General features: G+C 44.1%; 1 protein-coding gene across 1 annotated transcript; it reads right to left on the bottom strand.

Annotated features, from left to right (window-relative positions):
• Nucleotides 1-15104: 15104 nt before the first annotated feature.
• On the bottom strand, nt 15105-16940 carry LOC134384145 (igE-binding protein-like). The gene has a single exon (XM_063105759.1). The coding sequence runs from the start codon at nt 16938-16940 to the stop codon at nt 15105-15107; it is 1836 nt and encodes a 611-aa protein (XP_062961829.1).
• Between the last annotated feature and the right edge of the window lie 213 nt (nt 16941-17153).

The raw sequence follows: 17153 nt of genomic DNA, 5'->3' as shown, positions 1-17153 counted from the left end.
TAGTGAAGGGATGGAAAAAGATATTCCAGGCAGATAGAAACCAAAAATGAGCAGGAGTAGCTATACTTATTTAGGATAAAATAAACTTTAAATCAAAACATATAAAGAGAAAAAGGACATCAAATAATGATAAGGATCAATTCAGAAAGAGGATATAACAATTATATGGGCACGCAACGTTGGAGCATCCAGATATAAATATTATTGGATCCAAAGGGAAAGATAGACCCCAATACAATAACATTTGAGAGGTTGGTTAATGGACACAATTACAGCTAGATAGAAGAAATAAGTTCTAGTGGTGTACAGTAGTGCTAGGCATCTATAGCTAATGATTGTATGTTCTCACGTGGCTAGAAGAGAGGAGCTTAAATGTTCTCATTATAAGAAATGATAAATTTTTGCAGTGATGAATTTGCTAACCACCTTGACTTGATCACTATACACTGTATGAATGTACTGAAATAACTCTGTACCCCATAAATATGTACAATCAATACATTTCAATAAAAATAAACAAAAGGTAGATATTATCATAATTTTACCATAATTTAATAATCACCCAATAAATATTTAATATTAGGAACATGCAAAATTTTGACATAGGCTGAACATTTCAAATATGAACAACCGAAGTCCAAGATGCTCCAAAATTTGAAACTTTCTGAGCACTGACATGACGTTTAAAGGAAATGCTCATTGAGCACTTCAGATTTCAGATTTTTGGATTTAGGATGCTCAGTTGGTAAGTATAACTGAAAATATTCCAAAACTTGAAAAAAAATCTGGGAAACACTTCTGGTCCCCAAGCATTTTGGATAAGGGATACTCAAACTTTACTATAATTTGATAGAATTTTTATTATAAACATATTCATGTATCGAAAAGGGAAAAAAAGGATTTGCTTTAAGATCTTAACAGCGGAAGGATATGTATAAAAATGTTCTTAGCATATATGCAATAGTCAAAAGCTGGGAACTATCTAGAATTCCAAAAGTAGAGTATTAAATATATCTTGTATGTCATACAAGATAAAATATAGGACGTCCATTTAAATTTCAGGTAAACAATTTTAAGTATAAAGATGTTGCAAATAGTGCATGGGACATATTTACACTAAAATTATTTGTTCTAAAATTCACATTTAACCAGGTGTCCCTAAATTTTTATTTGCTAAATCTGTTAACCAACATGTAATATAGACTGCTATACAGCAATGAAAATAAACTATAGCTACCTGGAACAATATGAATCAATCAAGCAATGTTGAGCAAAGCTGTGATTCTCTTCACATGAAACTCAAATTCAGACAAAACTAAATTATAGTTTAGAAGTCAGGATAACGGTTACAAGGTGAGGGAAAGAGGGTAGTGATCTTCTTAGCTGCCTAGAGGGTATGAGGGGAGCTTCTGGGCAGCTGGTAATGTCCCTTGAACTATGTAGGAGATGCAGTTACAAAAGGTTCTCATTTTGCTTTAATTCACCAAGCTCTGTACCTTATTTTTGTACTCTCCTGTATATGTTCCAATTCAGTAAAATGTCTTAATTTTAATAGTGGTTACTTTGGATTGAATTTTGTCTTTGTGCTTTTCTATATTTTTAACCATAAACCTCAATTGGATTACTTTTTGTGATCAGAAAACATAGAAGCAATATTGTATGTAATAATGTGACAATCCCTCTTTGGATGAATAAAAACATTCTGCTACAAAGTTTAGCTGTGAAATCTTTCAGAATTGAGAGAGAAGATAACTTTAAGTAATAATTTAAATGACTTTATTTTTAACCAATATGTCCTTTTGTTTTTCTTCTGCCTCTTCTCCATCCCTCAGTTTTGAGTATTCAGGGGAAAGAAAACAATTTCCTCCTAGTGGGTTGCATAAGTCTTTAGAAACATCAGGGATTCCTTTGAAAAAATCTGTCAATGTAGAAATGTGAACAACCTGTCTCAGCCCAGGTTCAGAGCCTAGAACTTAGGCAAAACCAAGTTTGAATCCAGATCTGACTGCAATCACCCTGGGCAAGTTACCAAGCCCCCTGAGTCTTAATTCTTTCACTTAAAAATCATTTAAGCCTCAACCTAAGGAGTAACATGCTGAACCAGTGCCTGGCACAGAGGAAGCCTTCATTTATTAACCTGATAACCCCACAGTTGCTCTGTAGTCTCCAGTGGAGGCCTTTTCCTTCAGCCTTGAACTTCCCATGGACCCAGGCTAGCCTTTTAATCTCATACTAGCAGCAGGGCTGAGACTGATTTACTTGCAATTTCTTCCCTCCTTGATTTTTAGCAATAAAACACTCTATGAAAATGGGAGACTGATGGAATTATGTAAGCTAAGACATTCTCTTCCCAAACCCTCTGTCTCATTCCCAGAACAATCATCTGAGAAGAGTGCCCTGTAAACTACACCAGCATCTCTGTAAATTTCCTTGGGCAATGACTGTGAAACTGCCTAAACTACAGGATGCTTATCTTTTAGTGAAGTAAAATATCTGCTCTGCCCACACCTAATTAAAAGGGCTGATTTCATTATAACACTGTCACTTGGCTGTCCTCCAGGGTCTGTCTTTGTTTTGTGAATATACCGGGAAGAAAAGGACAGGGGATGTGCTTTATTTCATTTCTCAAACTTCCGTGAAACAGCAAAATGGCAGAAACAGCAGTCTGAGATTTTGGAGATAATTACTGTTTAATTCTGGATTTGATAAGTTAATGAGCACTGTACAGAAGGCATATGAGGCCTCGTTTACAGCATAAACTGTGTCGTCTGTGTGTATCCTTGCAAATTACATTTTTTCAGCGTAAGCAGTAATCCTGCCAAATGCTTACAGTGTTTACAGAATCTGATGCAATCCATCTGTTGAAAAGGCTTTTCTGTGTTTAGGCTGATAAAATATAAAACAGTTGGTGAAGACTTAACAAAATCTATGGTTCTTGATTTTAGGAGAGTGTCTGTCATGTCCTTCTAGGCTATGCAATGACAATTCATGGTGAAAGCCTCAAGAGTCCCACTGGGCTCTGACAAATTCTGTGGGAAATAGAGCCAGCAACACCGTCCAGGCTTAACCACCCTCCCTAGTACCTACCTTCTCACTAACAGCTGAATACCAAGGCACGGTCAGGTGCACTTGAAATACAAGGCATTCCAAGTACATATTCACTTCCCTCTGCTGGCATCCTTTATTTGCAGCTAAATCTAGTATAACAGTAACAGAAAATATGACTCAGGGCATCTTATTAGAATAGCCATTCTCCCATGAGAGGTTGATTTTCTTTTTTTATTCCTGCAGTGAACTGAAAGGCAATGAACAAAGTTAGCTTTTATGAGTCTCATTGTCTTAGTTTGGGTGCCTCCAGATGCAGGCCCTGAGACAAGATTCAATTTTTGTCTCAACTGGTTTACTTGGAAGGTGCAGGAAACACTGGTGGGGAAATTAAGTGGTACAGGGAATACAGTCAATAAGTGTGTTATTCACTAGCTACTACCCTACATGACTAGAGCTTAATCTCAGAAGAAATGGTATAGAGCACACCCCTCAGGATTATCCCAACTGAGAGGCAAGGGAGCTGGGGTATTTATATCCCAACTTTCATCCATCATTGACTGCTGCTCTGTAGTGGTCATTCTCAGCTCTTCCAACCTGCCATGCACATGGCAGCAAAGCAGGCTTCTGGAAATAGCAGAGATGTAGACATTAGAAGTTGGAAGTTGACTGAGCACAATAAAACAGTAAAGTCTGAGGGATTAGGGTGGGTGCTGATAATGTCTCTATTTCTATTTTATTCTTGAGAAAATATCAGTAGTACCCATACTGACTCAATAGTTCCATTTATGAGGTTCACATAGACAGTAAAACCTAGTTTAAAGGAGGGTAGGATCCAGAAAACTTGTCTTGAAGCAGCCTTGGCATAGGAAGCAATGTGTTTTTTCTTAGGTGGTATGCTTAGTTGCTGAGCTTCCAGAGAGAAGGAATCTACCCCCTTGAAGCTAGAACTTTGTGTCCCCTTACCTATATTTCATATGGTTATTATGAAGATTCTTTGAGCTACGTTGCTTCTCTAAGATCATACGACCAGTAAGTGGTAAAATCAGAATTCAAACACAAGTCCAGGTGATATGAAAACCCATATACAATTACTGCTATGAAATACCATACCCTAGAACAGTGAATTTCAATCATGGTGGAAGTGCACATGGCAATGTTGTTCCCCAGGGGACATCTAGCAATGACTAGAGATATCCTTTTGTTGTTAGCCTTGGAAAGATATTACTGACTTTAGAGGACAGGGATGCTGATAAACATTCCACAGTGCACAGGACAGTCCCCTACAAACAGGAAGTACCTGGTTCAAAATGTCAACAGAGTGAGGTTGAGAAAAATCTGCCCTAAAGATTAAGGGCATGAATCCTGTCCCTGCTACCTATGAACGGTGTGATTTAAGGAGCCCAAAGTGCTTCTTGATCTGTCACAAAAAGAGGTATAAATTACTTCCTAGTGCATGAATTCTCATACTTTACTGTAATTTCATGGGGTGCTTAAAAATGCATATTCCCGAGCTCTAAAAATTTGGATTAAATCACTCTGGAAGAGGACCCCAAAATTTGTATCTAAAAAATACCCCCAGTAACTTGAAGTGGACCATACTTTGAGAAACTTCATTACATGTTAGTTTCTAGAATAGTTAAACTGTGTTTATCACTTTAAGTACTTAACATGATTGAAGGGTCCCCAAATGTAAGCTGTTATCATGACTACTTGTGTTGACTTTGTCAGTGGAAAAGTCCCAGCAGAGAAGTCAGAATCATCCAGAATAATCAGAGATCAGAAAGCTGATAGAGGTAGACATCACAGACAGGGATATGGAAACATCTGGTGGCTGTAAGAGATTTAATGCCTACCCTGACCTATGGCTCTGTGACTATAGTAGACTATGAGACTTGAGTTGCTGTATAAAATCTTAGTTTATGCTGTCTATAAAACACTTGGAACAGAGTGTTTAAAAGAGCAAGTTTATTTATTTCCATTTCCCCAAAGCATATCATGATTTCTGCCACATTCAGGACTCACAAATACGGTAACTAGAGGGAGTGACAGTGCAGTGAAGGAGCAGAGATATCCTACTCTGACAGCTGGCTACATTATCTGATTTGGAAGTTGGGATGGGGCACCTTCAAGCTTAGTGACTGACAATCTTCTCAAGGTAATCCAAACTCCTCATGTTACATGATACGGTGGGGTCTGCTGTTGGGGCTTCACGCAGATCATCTTTCCTGGATCGGCATATCCATTACCCAGCTGAAATGAGTACGGACTGCTAATGACTCAGAGGCACACTTCTCCAGAAAACTGGCCTCAGCTGATGGGAGCCACCTCATCTGGAAATGCTTCCCCAGGGAAAGACCCAGGGCTCGCTGATATTGGATTACAAAAGCACAGATCCCTTGACTCTGGGTAGAATAATTAAATGGTGCCATTTGTGTTCCAGAGCTCAAGGGGTCATGCTGAAATAGACTTCAGCTGAACCTCATTTTTGCTTGTCTCTTCCCGTGCCCTAACCTGCTCCCTCACCTCCTTACATATTTCTTCTGAAAGTACTCCCTCAATAAAACGCTTGCGTGGCATGGCTGGACTTTGGGAACCTGACCTAAGGCACTTGGCCCTAGGAGGGAAGGTCAAAACAACATGAGCACATATGCATTGAACCCATTGATCCAATATATATAATATACTCTACACACTCTCTACCCACACTCTGCTGCTGGCCTGATGGAACAGGGAAACAACCTCTCAGAGGTGCAGCTGAAATGCCAGCTCAAGATGATACCTGTAAGCAGAAGGTGCTATCCAGAATATGCTTTGAACCAACAGCCACTATATGTTACTGGGTTCTCACTAGAAAATCCATAGTTCTGGGAGCCAAGAGATGGAAGTAAGCTGTTCCTCTCTCTAGCATTCCCAGTGATCCGCTTGGGTTGTGATTCTCTGCGACTTGAGGCTTTGTGGATAGGGAGGTCCTAGTTCCCACATGGGATGTTTATCATCTTACCAGGGGATGTGGTGAGAGTCCCACTAATCTTAGGACTATGATAGGCTTCTTGCACCTGTACAGCAACAGACAAAGCAGTTGTACTAGAAGCTACTACTACTATCGGTCCTGCTCGTCATGAGGAGGTAGAAGAATTGCCTCATGATAAAGACAGAGAAGAATATGTTTGGCACCCAGGTGATCGACTGTGACATCTTTTGGTACTGCCATGGTCATTATCACTGTACAGGGGCAAGTACAGCAACCACTGCTTTATAAGGGTTAGTAATCAGGGTCCAAGACTCTTCAGAGAGAGGCAGGTAACCCATAAGACACACCCACCTAGACTAGTGGAAGTTTTCAGCCAAGAGAAAGAAGACAGATAATTAATATTTATTATAAGTTTTGGACTAGTCATAACAGTGGGAGCTCCTGTTCATCCCACCAATATTCCTCTTATAAGTTTCTCCAGAAATTGGGACCAACCAGAATCCTAGAGACACTGTGCCTGGATTTCATAAACTTTGTACGAGAATCACATAAGCTGAGTGGTAGACTGCAGTAAACAGTAATGATGTTTTACTCAGATCTTCTTTACTGGTACAAGCATCTTCTAACAGCTGTGAGAGTTTGCTGCCTAGGGCTCTAGCAGCCCCTTCTCCAGAGAATTTCCATCTCTTTTAGAAATGCCTGGGAGATTATACTAACCCTCCTTAGGGAAGCCTACAGCCAATCAGGGATACAAAAAGATAAAAACACAATCCCCTTGCCTCAAGGTGGGACAACTCTGTTATACCATTCATACTTCAGTGTCCTTCATAGAATGAAGACTGAGATTTAACTTCATCGACATCACATCTTTGCTAAACTTCTCCTGCTCTGTCCTGCCTTCTTCACTTCCTAGCAGGTTTCTTCTTTTGGCATTCCCTCACTAAGGCACTTTGGCAAGAATCCTCTCTAGCTCTACTTCTAAGGAACCCAGCCTAAGACAAACACCTCAATCTAAACAATACAGAGGTCATCTAGTACTCTGCCCTCCTTTTACAGATGTAGAAGAATAATTTGACGTTTCATGTGCCAGGTCATGAAACTGAGAGTCTGAAAGGTCAAGTGATTTCTCCAAGATCATTTAGTGAGAAGCAAATTTAGTCTTGAACCTAGATCAAACTCTAAAGACCTCTTAACTTTTCACTGTAGTACTCCTGCTGGTTGCTCTTGCTAATGGCTCTGAGACTCTCAGTACTTTCCTGCAGGATCTCACCACCCTCTTATCTGGCCTGGCTGTAGAAGTGCAAGTCTGGTCAGGAAAAATAGAATGAGACATCAGTGGTGTCTTGGATGGTTACAGCTAGAAATGTCACTCTGAAGGTGTCCATTCAGCCTCAGGTTGTCCACAGCTCTGACCTTGCATTTTTCTCTTAGAGCTTAGGAACATCAGGCTGGTGCTTGGATATTCCTAGTCATCTCTCATTTCCTGAAGGTGACATAAAGAATGTTTCATCGTATGGGTCTGTTTCAAAATCACAGTCCCCTTTGTAGCCATGACTTTAGAGCTAGTCAAAGTGAACTATTTGCATCTCTCAAAGAACCATGTTTAAACTTGGATTTACTCTGTTCCAGTCCTTGTAAGTGGACTTTGAGAGATGGGAAATATTGGATGGATGGAGAGCATGGAGCTGGAGCAGAACATGGAGCTGGTGCACAGCACTGATGGGAAAGGTCGTGACCCACTTGAAGGGAATGAGCAGTTGTGTAGTAAGCATGCACAATGATGCCTACTTCATTCCACCTCAAATCCAATGCCAAGCAGGCTTCAGGCCTATGTGGTAGATCTCAGAGCCAAAGGGATTAGACTTCACATCCACGAGCTGCTCTAGACCTGGGAGACCCTTCGGTAGTTTGAGATAGGAGAAGATATTTTAAAAATCATCTTGGCAGCCAAAGTGAAAAATAGCTAGGAAGATCTATGGATATTCTTTGCTGTCCAACCACAGCAGACTTGTATCAGACAAACTATATAACCCTTCTCAGATTCCCCTGACACCACCCACTTCCTGGACTCATAGCAGCTTGTTCTACTCAGCTTGGCCAACCACCCTAAGACCCACCTGAGGCCAACCAGTCACTTGCCCTAGGAATGCTGGGGTTGCCACCCCACAGCCAGGCTGACCAGATGCATGCTCAGAGTTTTGGGTTCCACCTGCCACTTCTAGTCTAGGGTAAAACATCACCCCTCAAAGCATGGAATCTGGCAGCCCCAGTAGCTGAAAAAGGAGCCAGTGGATAAAACTGAAGGGAAATTTTGATCGAAAGGAAACAGGACATGGGAGGTAGCTGGGAAGATAAAATCTCCTCCACTATTATCTATTCTCAGGTGCAGTTTTTCCTTGTGGAAAACTTGGAGAAGTCTCTCTGGAGAAGTCACGCATGCCGTGTGTGTCTCTTCTTGTCACCGATTGTAACGCGATTGCTGCATGATCATGCATTGCTGCTCATTGCTTTCATCCTTCCTCACCTCTCTTCCCTTTTGCCTTGTCCTTGCTGCCCTGGCTTTGCATCCTTAAGTAAATCACCATCTTAATTCTTGTCTCAGGCTCTGGTTTCTGAAGAACACCAACCCACTTCCTTCCAGGCATGTTCTGCCTGCTCTTGGTCGGGTGAACTTCCCCCTCATTCTTCACTAACTCATTCCAAGATTCTCCTCCATGAAGTCTTCCCTGACAGTGACTGACCCCTTCCCTGTTGAGTCAAATACCCTACTACATGATTTTATAGAACTCTGTATTTACATATCTCCAGATCTCCTGGTGCTTATATTTATTGGCTCTGGTATCTAATAAAGTATGAATTGTCCCACCCTCTGACTCTTCCATTCACCCAACCAGGCCATCCCTTATCACAAGAAGCTCAATATTTTTTTTCCTGTTTTTGCTAGCATTAACCACAATGACTTTCATAGATCAGGTGCTCAAGAAATATTAATAGAATAAGTGTGGGTCAAGAATGAAAGGAATATAGCCAAAATTACTCTTCTAGTTGGCTTCTGGAAACCCAGTTAGACATATATGGGAGCTGGAATAGTTTTATGTAATTAGGGCAGCTGGTTCCAGTGCAAGGAAGTTCAAATAGATCCTGAGGTGAGAACAATCAAAACCAGCCAAAGGTAGCCCTAGGAGGCATCGTGTATGGTTACATACAATAATGCTGCCTTTCAAGGTGACAGAGCAATGTTTCCCAAACAACTCCATTCTGACTTTAGAGCCCTGTCTTAGACACATGAGGATAACCAGAAGCTCTTAACATTCACTGTCCCAAAGAAAGGGAATGTGTTAATGGGCTACACTGAAATGAAAACTACTCAAAGTCATGCGTTATTTGATTATCTCAGAATCTGCAAGACCCACATGCCAGGTGCTTAGTGATTGAGTTAATGATTACCAGAAGACTCCACTGACCAAATAAATTTTAAAACTGTTTCCAGTGGGCTTATTTGTATACCCAGCTCCTAGCATAATACTTCATTAAATTCCCTAGGGACCATTATATGCACAAAGTCCATTCTTTTTACTGAAGAAATTTACAATACACTGGAATAGATGGACCTATAAGACTGTGATGGGGGGAAGTTAGTGTAAAAATATTCAAAACCACTTTGCATCACAGTCATATACCCTCCCTTCCTCATATAGGTATTCCTTCCAGGAGAATTCAGTCTTTATCAGCTTGGTTCCTAGACTCTTTATTTTGCAGAATTGGGGTAATTAGTAGGGCAGAGAATTGAGAGATGCTGCATGGCCAGTGTATTCATTTACACTGGAGAAGGTAGACAGTAGCAGAAGAGAAACTAATATATCAAAAGAGTAAGTTAGAAAGATGTGAGCCACTGAAGTCTGTCCCGCGCAGCTCTCTCGCCAGCAAGAAAGACGCGGTACACACAGGATCCTTCTGCAGTAAAGCTTTAATGCAACTTGAGAGGCAGTGCACAAGCTACTAGGGCGGAGACCCCGAACAACGAAAACCCATCCCCTTATATAGCATTCAGTCCCCCGCTTAGGACGTGTCCTTCCCTGATTGGCGTGGCGCCATCAGCCCAGATGACGCCACGGGAGAGGAAGAGATCGGAGGTAGGGGAATTCCCAGCGCGCGCTCTAGTCTAGTGACTTGTCGGAAGTCAGCGCCATGTTGTAATGGCGGTTACAGCATAGTGTGGGCGGCTCCCCACACCTCCCCCTTCTTTATTATAAAGAGGCTGGTACAAGCTTAATGGCCACAAAATTGTTTCACCAGCAGTCCTGTCTTAGGTCGACCCGTCTCAGACTATGACCTTACCCGTCACAGGTTAACCCTATCACCACCGGGCACCATGTCTTAGGTCGGTACACGTCTGGGGGAAGTTGCCCGTCTCGGGATCTACTGGAGTGGACTTTGAAAGATGAGGCCAATACGAGCAAGGGCGAACTCCGCTGATCAACTTTCAGGGAGGCCAGCCAAAGGAAGAAAAACAAAAAAGGGGGAGTTGGTAAAATTTATTTCCTGAGCATGGATAGCCAAATATCGGGATTGGCTCCCTGCTCTAGAGCTACAAGCGCTTGGGCTATAACCACCTTGTCTCTCCGTATCTGGGTTGTCAATCTGCAGACCAACCATAGTAAGAGCACAATTCCACCACAAAGAAGCATGCCAACCCCAATTACTCCCGCCCACTCCTTGAAGTGGGACACGGCGGCTCCAATCCAGGAGGACAGTCCATCAGCGAAGGAGGCATCCACTCTTGTTGAATTCACGGACACAATGGCAGAACGTAGCTGGTCCATCAGCGCATCAAAGTCTCCTGTCCAATTTCCTGAAAGATACTGAGACAACTGATTAGACAGCGTAGCATTCCAGCATTGTGCATAGAAACAGGTATCATTGTTGCAAGCAATTTGACTCTCCTCCACCGTTATATTGACTAGAATAAACACAAAGGGGGGATAAAGGCAGACTGGTGTTGGCGGCACAGACACATTTTTCCCAGACTCTATGATGGACACAGAGGATTCAAAGATGTCAGAAGTATTGAATTTAAAGGTAGCATTCCCCCAACTTCCCCCCTTAACAAAGGCAAACGGGGAAAGATCCGTGCAACTACCATTCACCCCACACAACAACCATACATCAAATGGGTTGGTATGGGTCGCCATCAAGGGATTTTGATATGTCCAATTGTAGCCTGGAGAGGTCTCATTATACATAGTACCCATATAAGGTGAAAAGGTAAATTTATCTTTTCTTGCCCACCCCGTCTTTTTAGACTGGCAGCCCGTCCAGGGCGGGGTGTCCCCTGCTACTCTGGATCCCAAGCAATATGGGGCCCATTTTGCCTGTGAGGGAACGCTACTGCTGTTCCCCTTTGGCTCGAAGGCGGGCCAAATTCCTGATATCCAGGTGGCATTGGCTGAGGCTGACTGTGTTGGGAAATCAAACCATGCTGCAGTTTGGTTATACAGTTTTATACAAGGAGCCTCGTCTGTAGATCGGTTAGAAACGATCAAAAAACATAGGCTGCCATCAAGAGTAAAATTCCTATTCCCCCCAATACTAGCTATCTCCTCATCCATAGGTAAATAAGGCAAATCTAAGGTTCTATTGGTACTAAAAAATCGAGGGAACAATTTTGCATCATGGTGAATTGGCATCGGTAGAGGGAACACCGACAGGATTCCCCAGCGTGGTTCCCCCGTCGCAAACAAGGTCAGGGTCAATATCAACAGGATCAGGGGGGGCTCCCATCTCTCTGGTCTTGTCATCCTGTGTCGGTCCCAGAATTGTCCTGGTAAGTCTTTCTGGAACCCAGAAGGGGTTTTCTTCTTCCTGTGGAAAAACACAAACAGCTCCCCTGGATCTTATCAAGATAGGATCCGGTCCTCTCCATTGTCCCGTTAAAACATCCTTCCACTTTACCAGTTCTTTAGGTCGGTCAGGATCTGAACAATGACGATCAGCGGCCGCATGGCCGTGTGCATCAAGATTTAGGAAGTTAAGGGTAAAGAGCGCCATAGAAACAGCGACTCTCGGGACTGGGGGCAATGACTCCTCAAGTCCCCCTTTTTGTTTTATGAGGTAGGATTTGAGCGTGCGGTGAGCACGCTCCACAATGCCTTGTCCTTGAGGATTATAAGGCAAACCAGTCAAGTGGGTCACATTCATTTGATGACAAAACTGTTTAAACTTTTGAGAAGTGTAGGCCGGTCCATTATCTGTTTTTAGCACCCTGGGCTTGCCCCAAGCGCTCCATGCCTCCAGACAATGTTGGATAACATGTGAGGCTTTCTCTCCTGTTAATGGAGTAGCAAAAAGAACACCTGAACATGTGTCTACCGAGACATGCAGATTCTGAAGCCTCCCAAAGGAGGGGACATGTGTCACATCCATCTGCCAAACTTGCAGTGGCTGGATCCCACGTGGATTAATGCCAACATGCGGGGTGGGCAGAAACTGACAACAATTTTGACATTGAGTAACAATCTCCCTAGCCTCTTTTCTGGTTAAGGCAAATCGACGGCGTAAAGTTTCGGCCGTCACATGAAATTTTGAATGAAAATTTGTGGCTGCATCTAGCCTGGATGATAGGGCAACCGCAACCATTCTAGTAGCCCGATCTGCTAGCTCATTTCCCTGAGTCATCGGACCAGGCAGGCCCGAATGAGCTCTAATATGTGTTATAAACACAGGGAATTTTCTGTTGAGAAGAATGTGTTGAATTTGTTGAAAAATTCGGGCAGGCTTGCTGGAGGGCTTAATTAATCCCGCCACCTCAAGAATCTTAACTGCATTAACCACATAGGAGGAATCTGATACAATATTAATCGGGCCTGGGAAGGTGATAAGGACCTCGAGCACCACTAAGCACTCTACAACTTGAGGTGATTTTTCATTATACTGTTTAGAAAAAGCCTCATTATTAACCACATAGGCACCTACGCCCGTCTTTGATCCATCTGTATACACTACAGTCCCATTCGCAAGTGGTTCTTGAGACACTATGCGTGGGAACACAATAGGTTGATTCAAGGCAAACTGTAAAATCGGATGTCGTGGATAATGATTGTCAATCAGCCCAGCAAAGGAAGTGACCAACACCGCCCAGTCGTTAGAAGTGGCAGCTAACACTTGGACCTGATTCATTGTATAAGGCACTATTAAAATTTTGGGTTCCCTTCCAAAATGGGTAAGGGCTACCTTCAACCCACGGAGTGCAAGCTGAGCAATTGCATCTGGGAACCAAGAGATAACTTTGGCTGGCGACACATTGGGATGAACCCATAGCAAGGGTCCATCTTGCCACAAAACTGCAGTGGGCAATTGAAATGTTTTAAAAATGCATAAATCAAAGGGCTTGGCATCATCTATGCGCTGTAATTGAGCATTTTGTAAGGCACTCTCAACAATTTGTAAGGCTTGAATAGCTGCTGGAGTCAAACTCCTCGGAGAGGAAATATGTGGATCCCCCTCCAGGACATCAAATAAAGGTTTTAACTCAGCAGAAGGGATCTTTAAAAATGGCCGCAGCCAATTTATATCTCCCAATAATTTTTGAAAATCATTTAAGGTATGCAAATTATCCCTACGGATTTCCAGCTTCTGAGGAACTATTTTATCAGGGTAGATGACCGTTCCTAGAAACGAGCCAATCTCCGCAAACTGAACCTTTTCTGTGGCAACTTGAAGCCCCCAGCATCCTAAAGTCTTAAAAAGAAGGGGATATGCGGCCTGTAAAACTTCTAAATCCTTATGACACATTAAAAGATCATCCATATAGTGGATTAGAATCAAAGTTGGGAATTGTTTCCTAATGGGTTCAAGTGCCAACTGAACATATAATTGACACATAGTGGGGCTGTTGGCCATGCCTTGTGGCAAAACTCTCCATTGAAATCTTCTATCAGGTTCCAAATGATTAGTGGCTGGCAGAGTAAATGCGAACCTCTGTCTATCTTTTGGACACAAGGGAATGGAAAAGAAACAATCCTTAATATCTATAATTATTGTTCTCCATGACTTTGGCAAGGCGGAGAGTAAGGGCAAACCTCGTTGTACTGAACCAAACAGGCGCATTTGCGAATTAATGGCTCGCAAGTCATGGAGGAGTCTCCACTTCCCTGATTTTTTCTTGATGACAAAAACAGGGGTATTCCAGGGGGAGACAGAAGGCTCTAGATGACCGAGCTGTAATTGTTCCTCCACCAATCTCGTGGCAGCTTCCAGTTTTTCAGAGGACAGAGGCCATTGAGGAACCCACACCGCCTCCTCTGTAAGCCACGGTATGGGCATCGAGCCCTCAATGGCCCCTAGGAAAAACCCAAGCCCTGTCTGCCGGGATTACCGGAGGGGGAAATCGGCTCGATCCTGCCTTGTTCTCTGCGTCCCAAGCCTCCTCCCTGCTTATAACCCATGTTTTGCATCATCTGTTGGGCCTGTGGGGAATATTCATTTGACAATACAAAGCCCATGTTTTGCAAAACATCTCTTCCCCAGAGATTAACTGGGAGAGGCAATACATAGGGGGTAAACCGTCCCTTTTGTCCTTCTGGCGTCTCCCAAGACAAGGCGGTAGAACTGATTATGGGGCTGGATCGATACCCGAGGCCTTGTAAAGTATGTGAAGATGCTGTGGTGGGCCAGGACCGTGGCCACCAGAAAGAGGACACGATACTCTTGTCAGCCCCCGTATCTAGGATGCCCTCAAATTCTTTCCCGTTTACTTTTAGCTTTAATTTAGGCCTATCTTTGAGGGAGAGAACCAGATAAGCAGAGTCTGTTCCAGAGGAGCCCATCTTCCCCCTATCAATCCCGGGGGGAGTATCATCAGGGAGAAGGACAAGCTGTGCAATTCTGTCTCCCTCACTTATGGAAAAAACCCCCTCTGGACATGAGCACAAGACTTGAACCTCAGAGTGGTCATTGTCGACCACACCTGGATGAACAGCTAAACCTTTTAAGGTAAGTGAGCCTCTGCCAAGTATGAGGCCCATTGTCCCAGTTGGCAAAGGATCAATAGGTTGAACGGGGACCGGCTGAATGCCCATATGGGACATTAATAAGAAGTCGGAGGAGGCGTGCAGGTCCATTCTTGTGTGTCTTCTGACTGGACTTTCTCCCCTTTCCCCTGGCCTCTGTCCACCTTGTTCCCATACTTTTGAGGGCCCTGAGAACGTGGGCCCACCCTCACGTTTTTTGAATCCATCTTGTGTTGGTCCTCAGGTGGCGGGAGGAGTCGCCCCTTGATGTCCCTGACGGAGCGGCACTGACTAGCTTTATGATACCCCTTGCTACAACGGGAGCAAAGGGACACCCTGTCCTTATCTGGGGCGGGACAATCTTTCTTTAAATGTCCCACCTGGCCGCACTTGAAGCAGGTTCTCCTGTTCATCCCCTGCCTCAATGGTCTCTGTGACTGTAGGATGGCGGCAGCCAGCCCTGCATTGGTAAGGGGACCTCCAAGTTCTCGGCATGCTCTGAGCCAATCCTGTAACCCTTTATTTTTTCTCGGGGCTATAGCTGCTCGACATTCTTGTGTAGCCTGTTCAAAAATAAGTTGTTCAACAAGAGGTGCAGCTTGGTCAGGGTCTCCAAAAATACGCCCTGCTGCCTCTGTCATGCGAGCTACAAAATCTGAAAATGGTTCTTGAGGTCCCTGGATAATTTTTGTGAGCTGCCCAGAGGCTTCCCCTTTCTTGGGGAGCGTCTTCCAAGCCTTGATGGCAGTGCTAGAAATTTGAACATAAGCACCCCATGGGAAGGCTGTCTGATCAGCGGCAAATTGGCCCTGGCCTGTTAACATATCAAAAGTCCAAGTCCGCTGCTCAGGGGTCAACGCGACAGCGTTTGCCCTGGCTTGAGCCTGTGCCGCCTCATGCCATAGCGCCTTCCATTCCATGTATTGGCCCATTGTAGGAAGGGCAGCTTTAGCCAGCATTTGCCAATCCGCAGGTGTCATGGCGGCGCCGGCAAATCTTTCTAACATTACTACAGTGAAATTGGCATTTACCCCATACTTTCTAACTGCCTCGGCAAGATCTTTGATTTGGCTGTACTCAACAGGGGCATGGATTCGCCCTCCGCCTTCCACCTCAAAAACTGGGAAGGCGGCTTGCACCTTTCTCCTCACTTTATCAGGAAGAAAAGAAAGAGGATTGGAGCGCCCCTCATAGGGAGGAGGTGGAGGTGCTGAAGGCGCAGCTCGTGCGGGAGCCATTGGGGGCGGCCGCTTCTCCTGCTTCCTAAAGGGCCTCCTCCACCCATCGGGGTGATACCTTTCCTCCTCATATCTAGCGGCTTCCTCCTCTAGATCTGATTCCTCACTAGAGTCGAGGGAGTCAGAGTCTGATTCCCCTATGTTCAAGGCCTCTAAATCCTCCACAGGGTAAGGGCCCCCCCTTTTCTTTTGAACCTCACTCGGGTTATAAATCACTCCCTCGTCTGCGGACTTACCGGGAGGTCCTTTTTCCGTTTTCACTCCCTTGTCGGTAGACTCACCGGGAGGGTCCTTTTCCTTGTAGGAGACGTCTCTCCTCTTGCGGGTACCCATCCTCTCACTTCGCTCAGATTCTGACATGCTGTCCTGAACTTCCTCTAAAGTATTTTGTCCCTCCGTCACCACCAGCCTACAGCCCTCATCTTCTAAGCAGTTCTTAACAAACTTCCATATTGTCTTGGTGCCCTGTCTCAGGTCCCCTTCGAGATATTTGCGATCGAGGTCTCTGCCCAGTTTGTTCCAGGAGGTCAGGGTTAGGGAGCCAGAACAAGCATACCATGGAGCTACCCGGTCGACCTCTTTCACAAAATTCTTAAGGACGCAGTTCCCCACCTTAATTCCACGTTGACTCAGTACTGCATCCAAAGCAGAAATAGTGGACTGTGTGGATCCCATAATGCCCCTTTATCTACAGGGGGAACTTAATTTACTGGAGAGGCACCGCGGCTTATCGTAACACAAACCGCTTCTTTCACAGAAGTGACGGGTCCAATCCCAAGCTGGGGACAAGCATACCTTTCTGAGCTTACCTCCCTGCAGTTCTGAATCCTCCTCGTTGCCAAGGGGTCTCCGAGGGTGCTGAAGATGACACAAGTTCCCGGGCTTCGG

The sequence above is a fragment of the Cynocephalus volans genome, chromosome 8 (genome assembly GCF_027409185.1).
Source record: "Cynocephalus volans isolate mCynVol1 chromosome 8, mCynVol1.pri, whole genome shotgun sequence".
NCBI classification, from domain to species: domain Eukaryota; kingdom Metazoa; phylum Chordata; class Mammalia; order Dermoptera; family Cynocephalidae; genus Cynocephalus; species Cynocephalus volans.
Note: the sequence above shows the minus strand (reverse complement) of the source record. Positions and strands in the feature narration are given on the sequence as shown.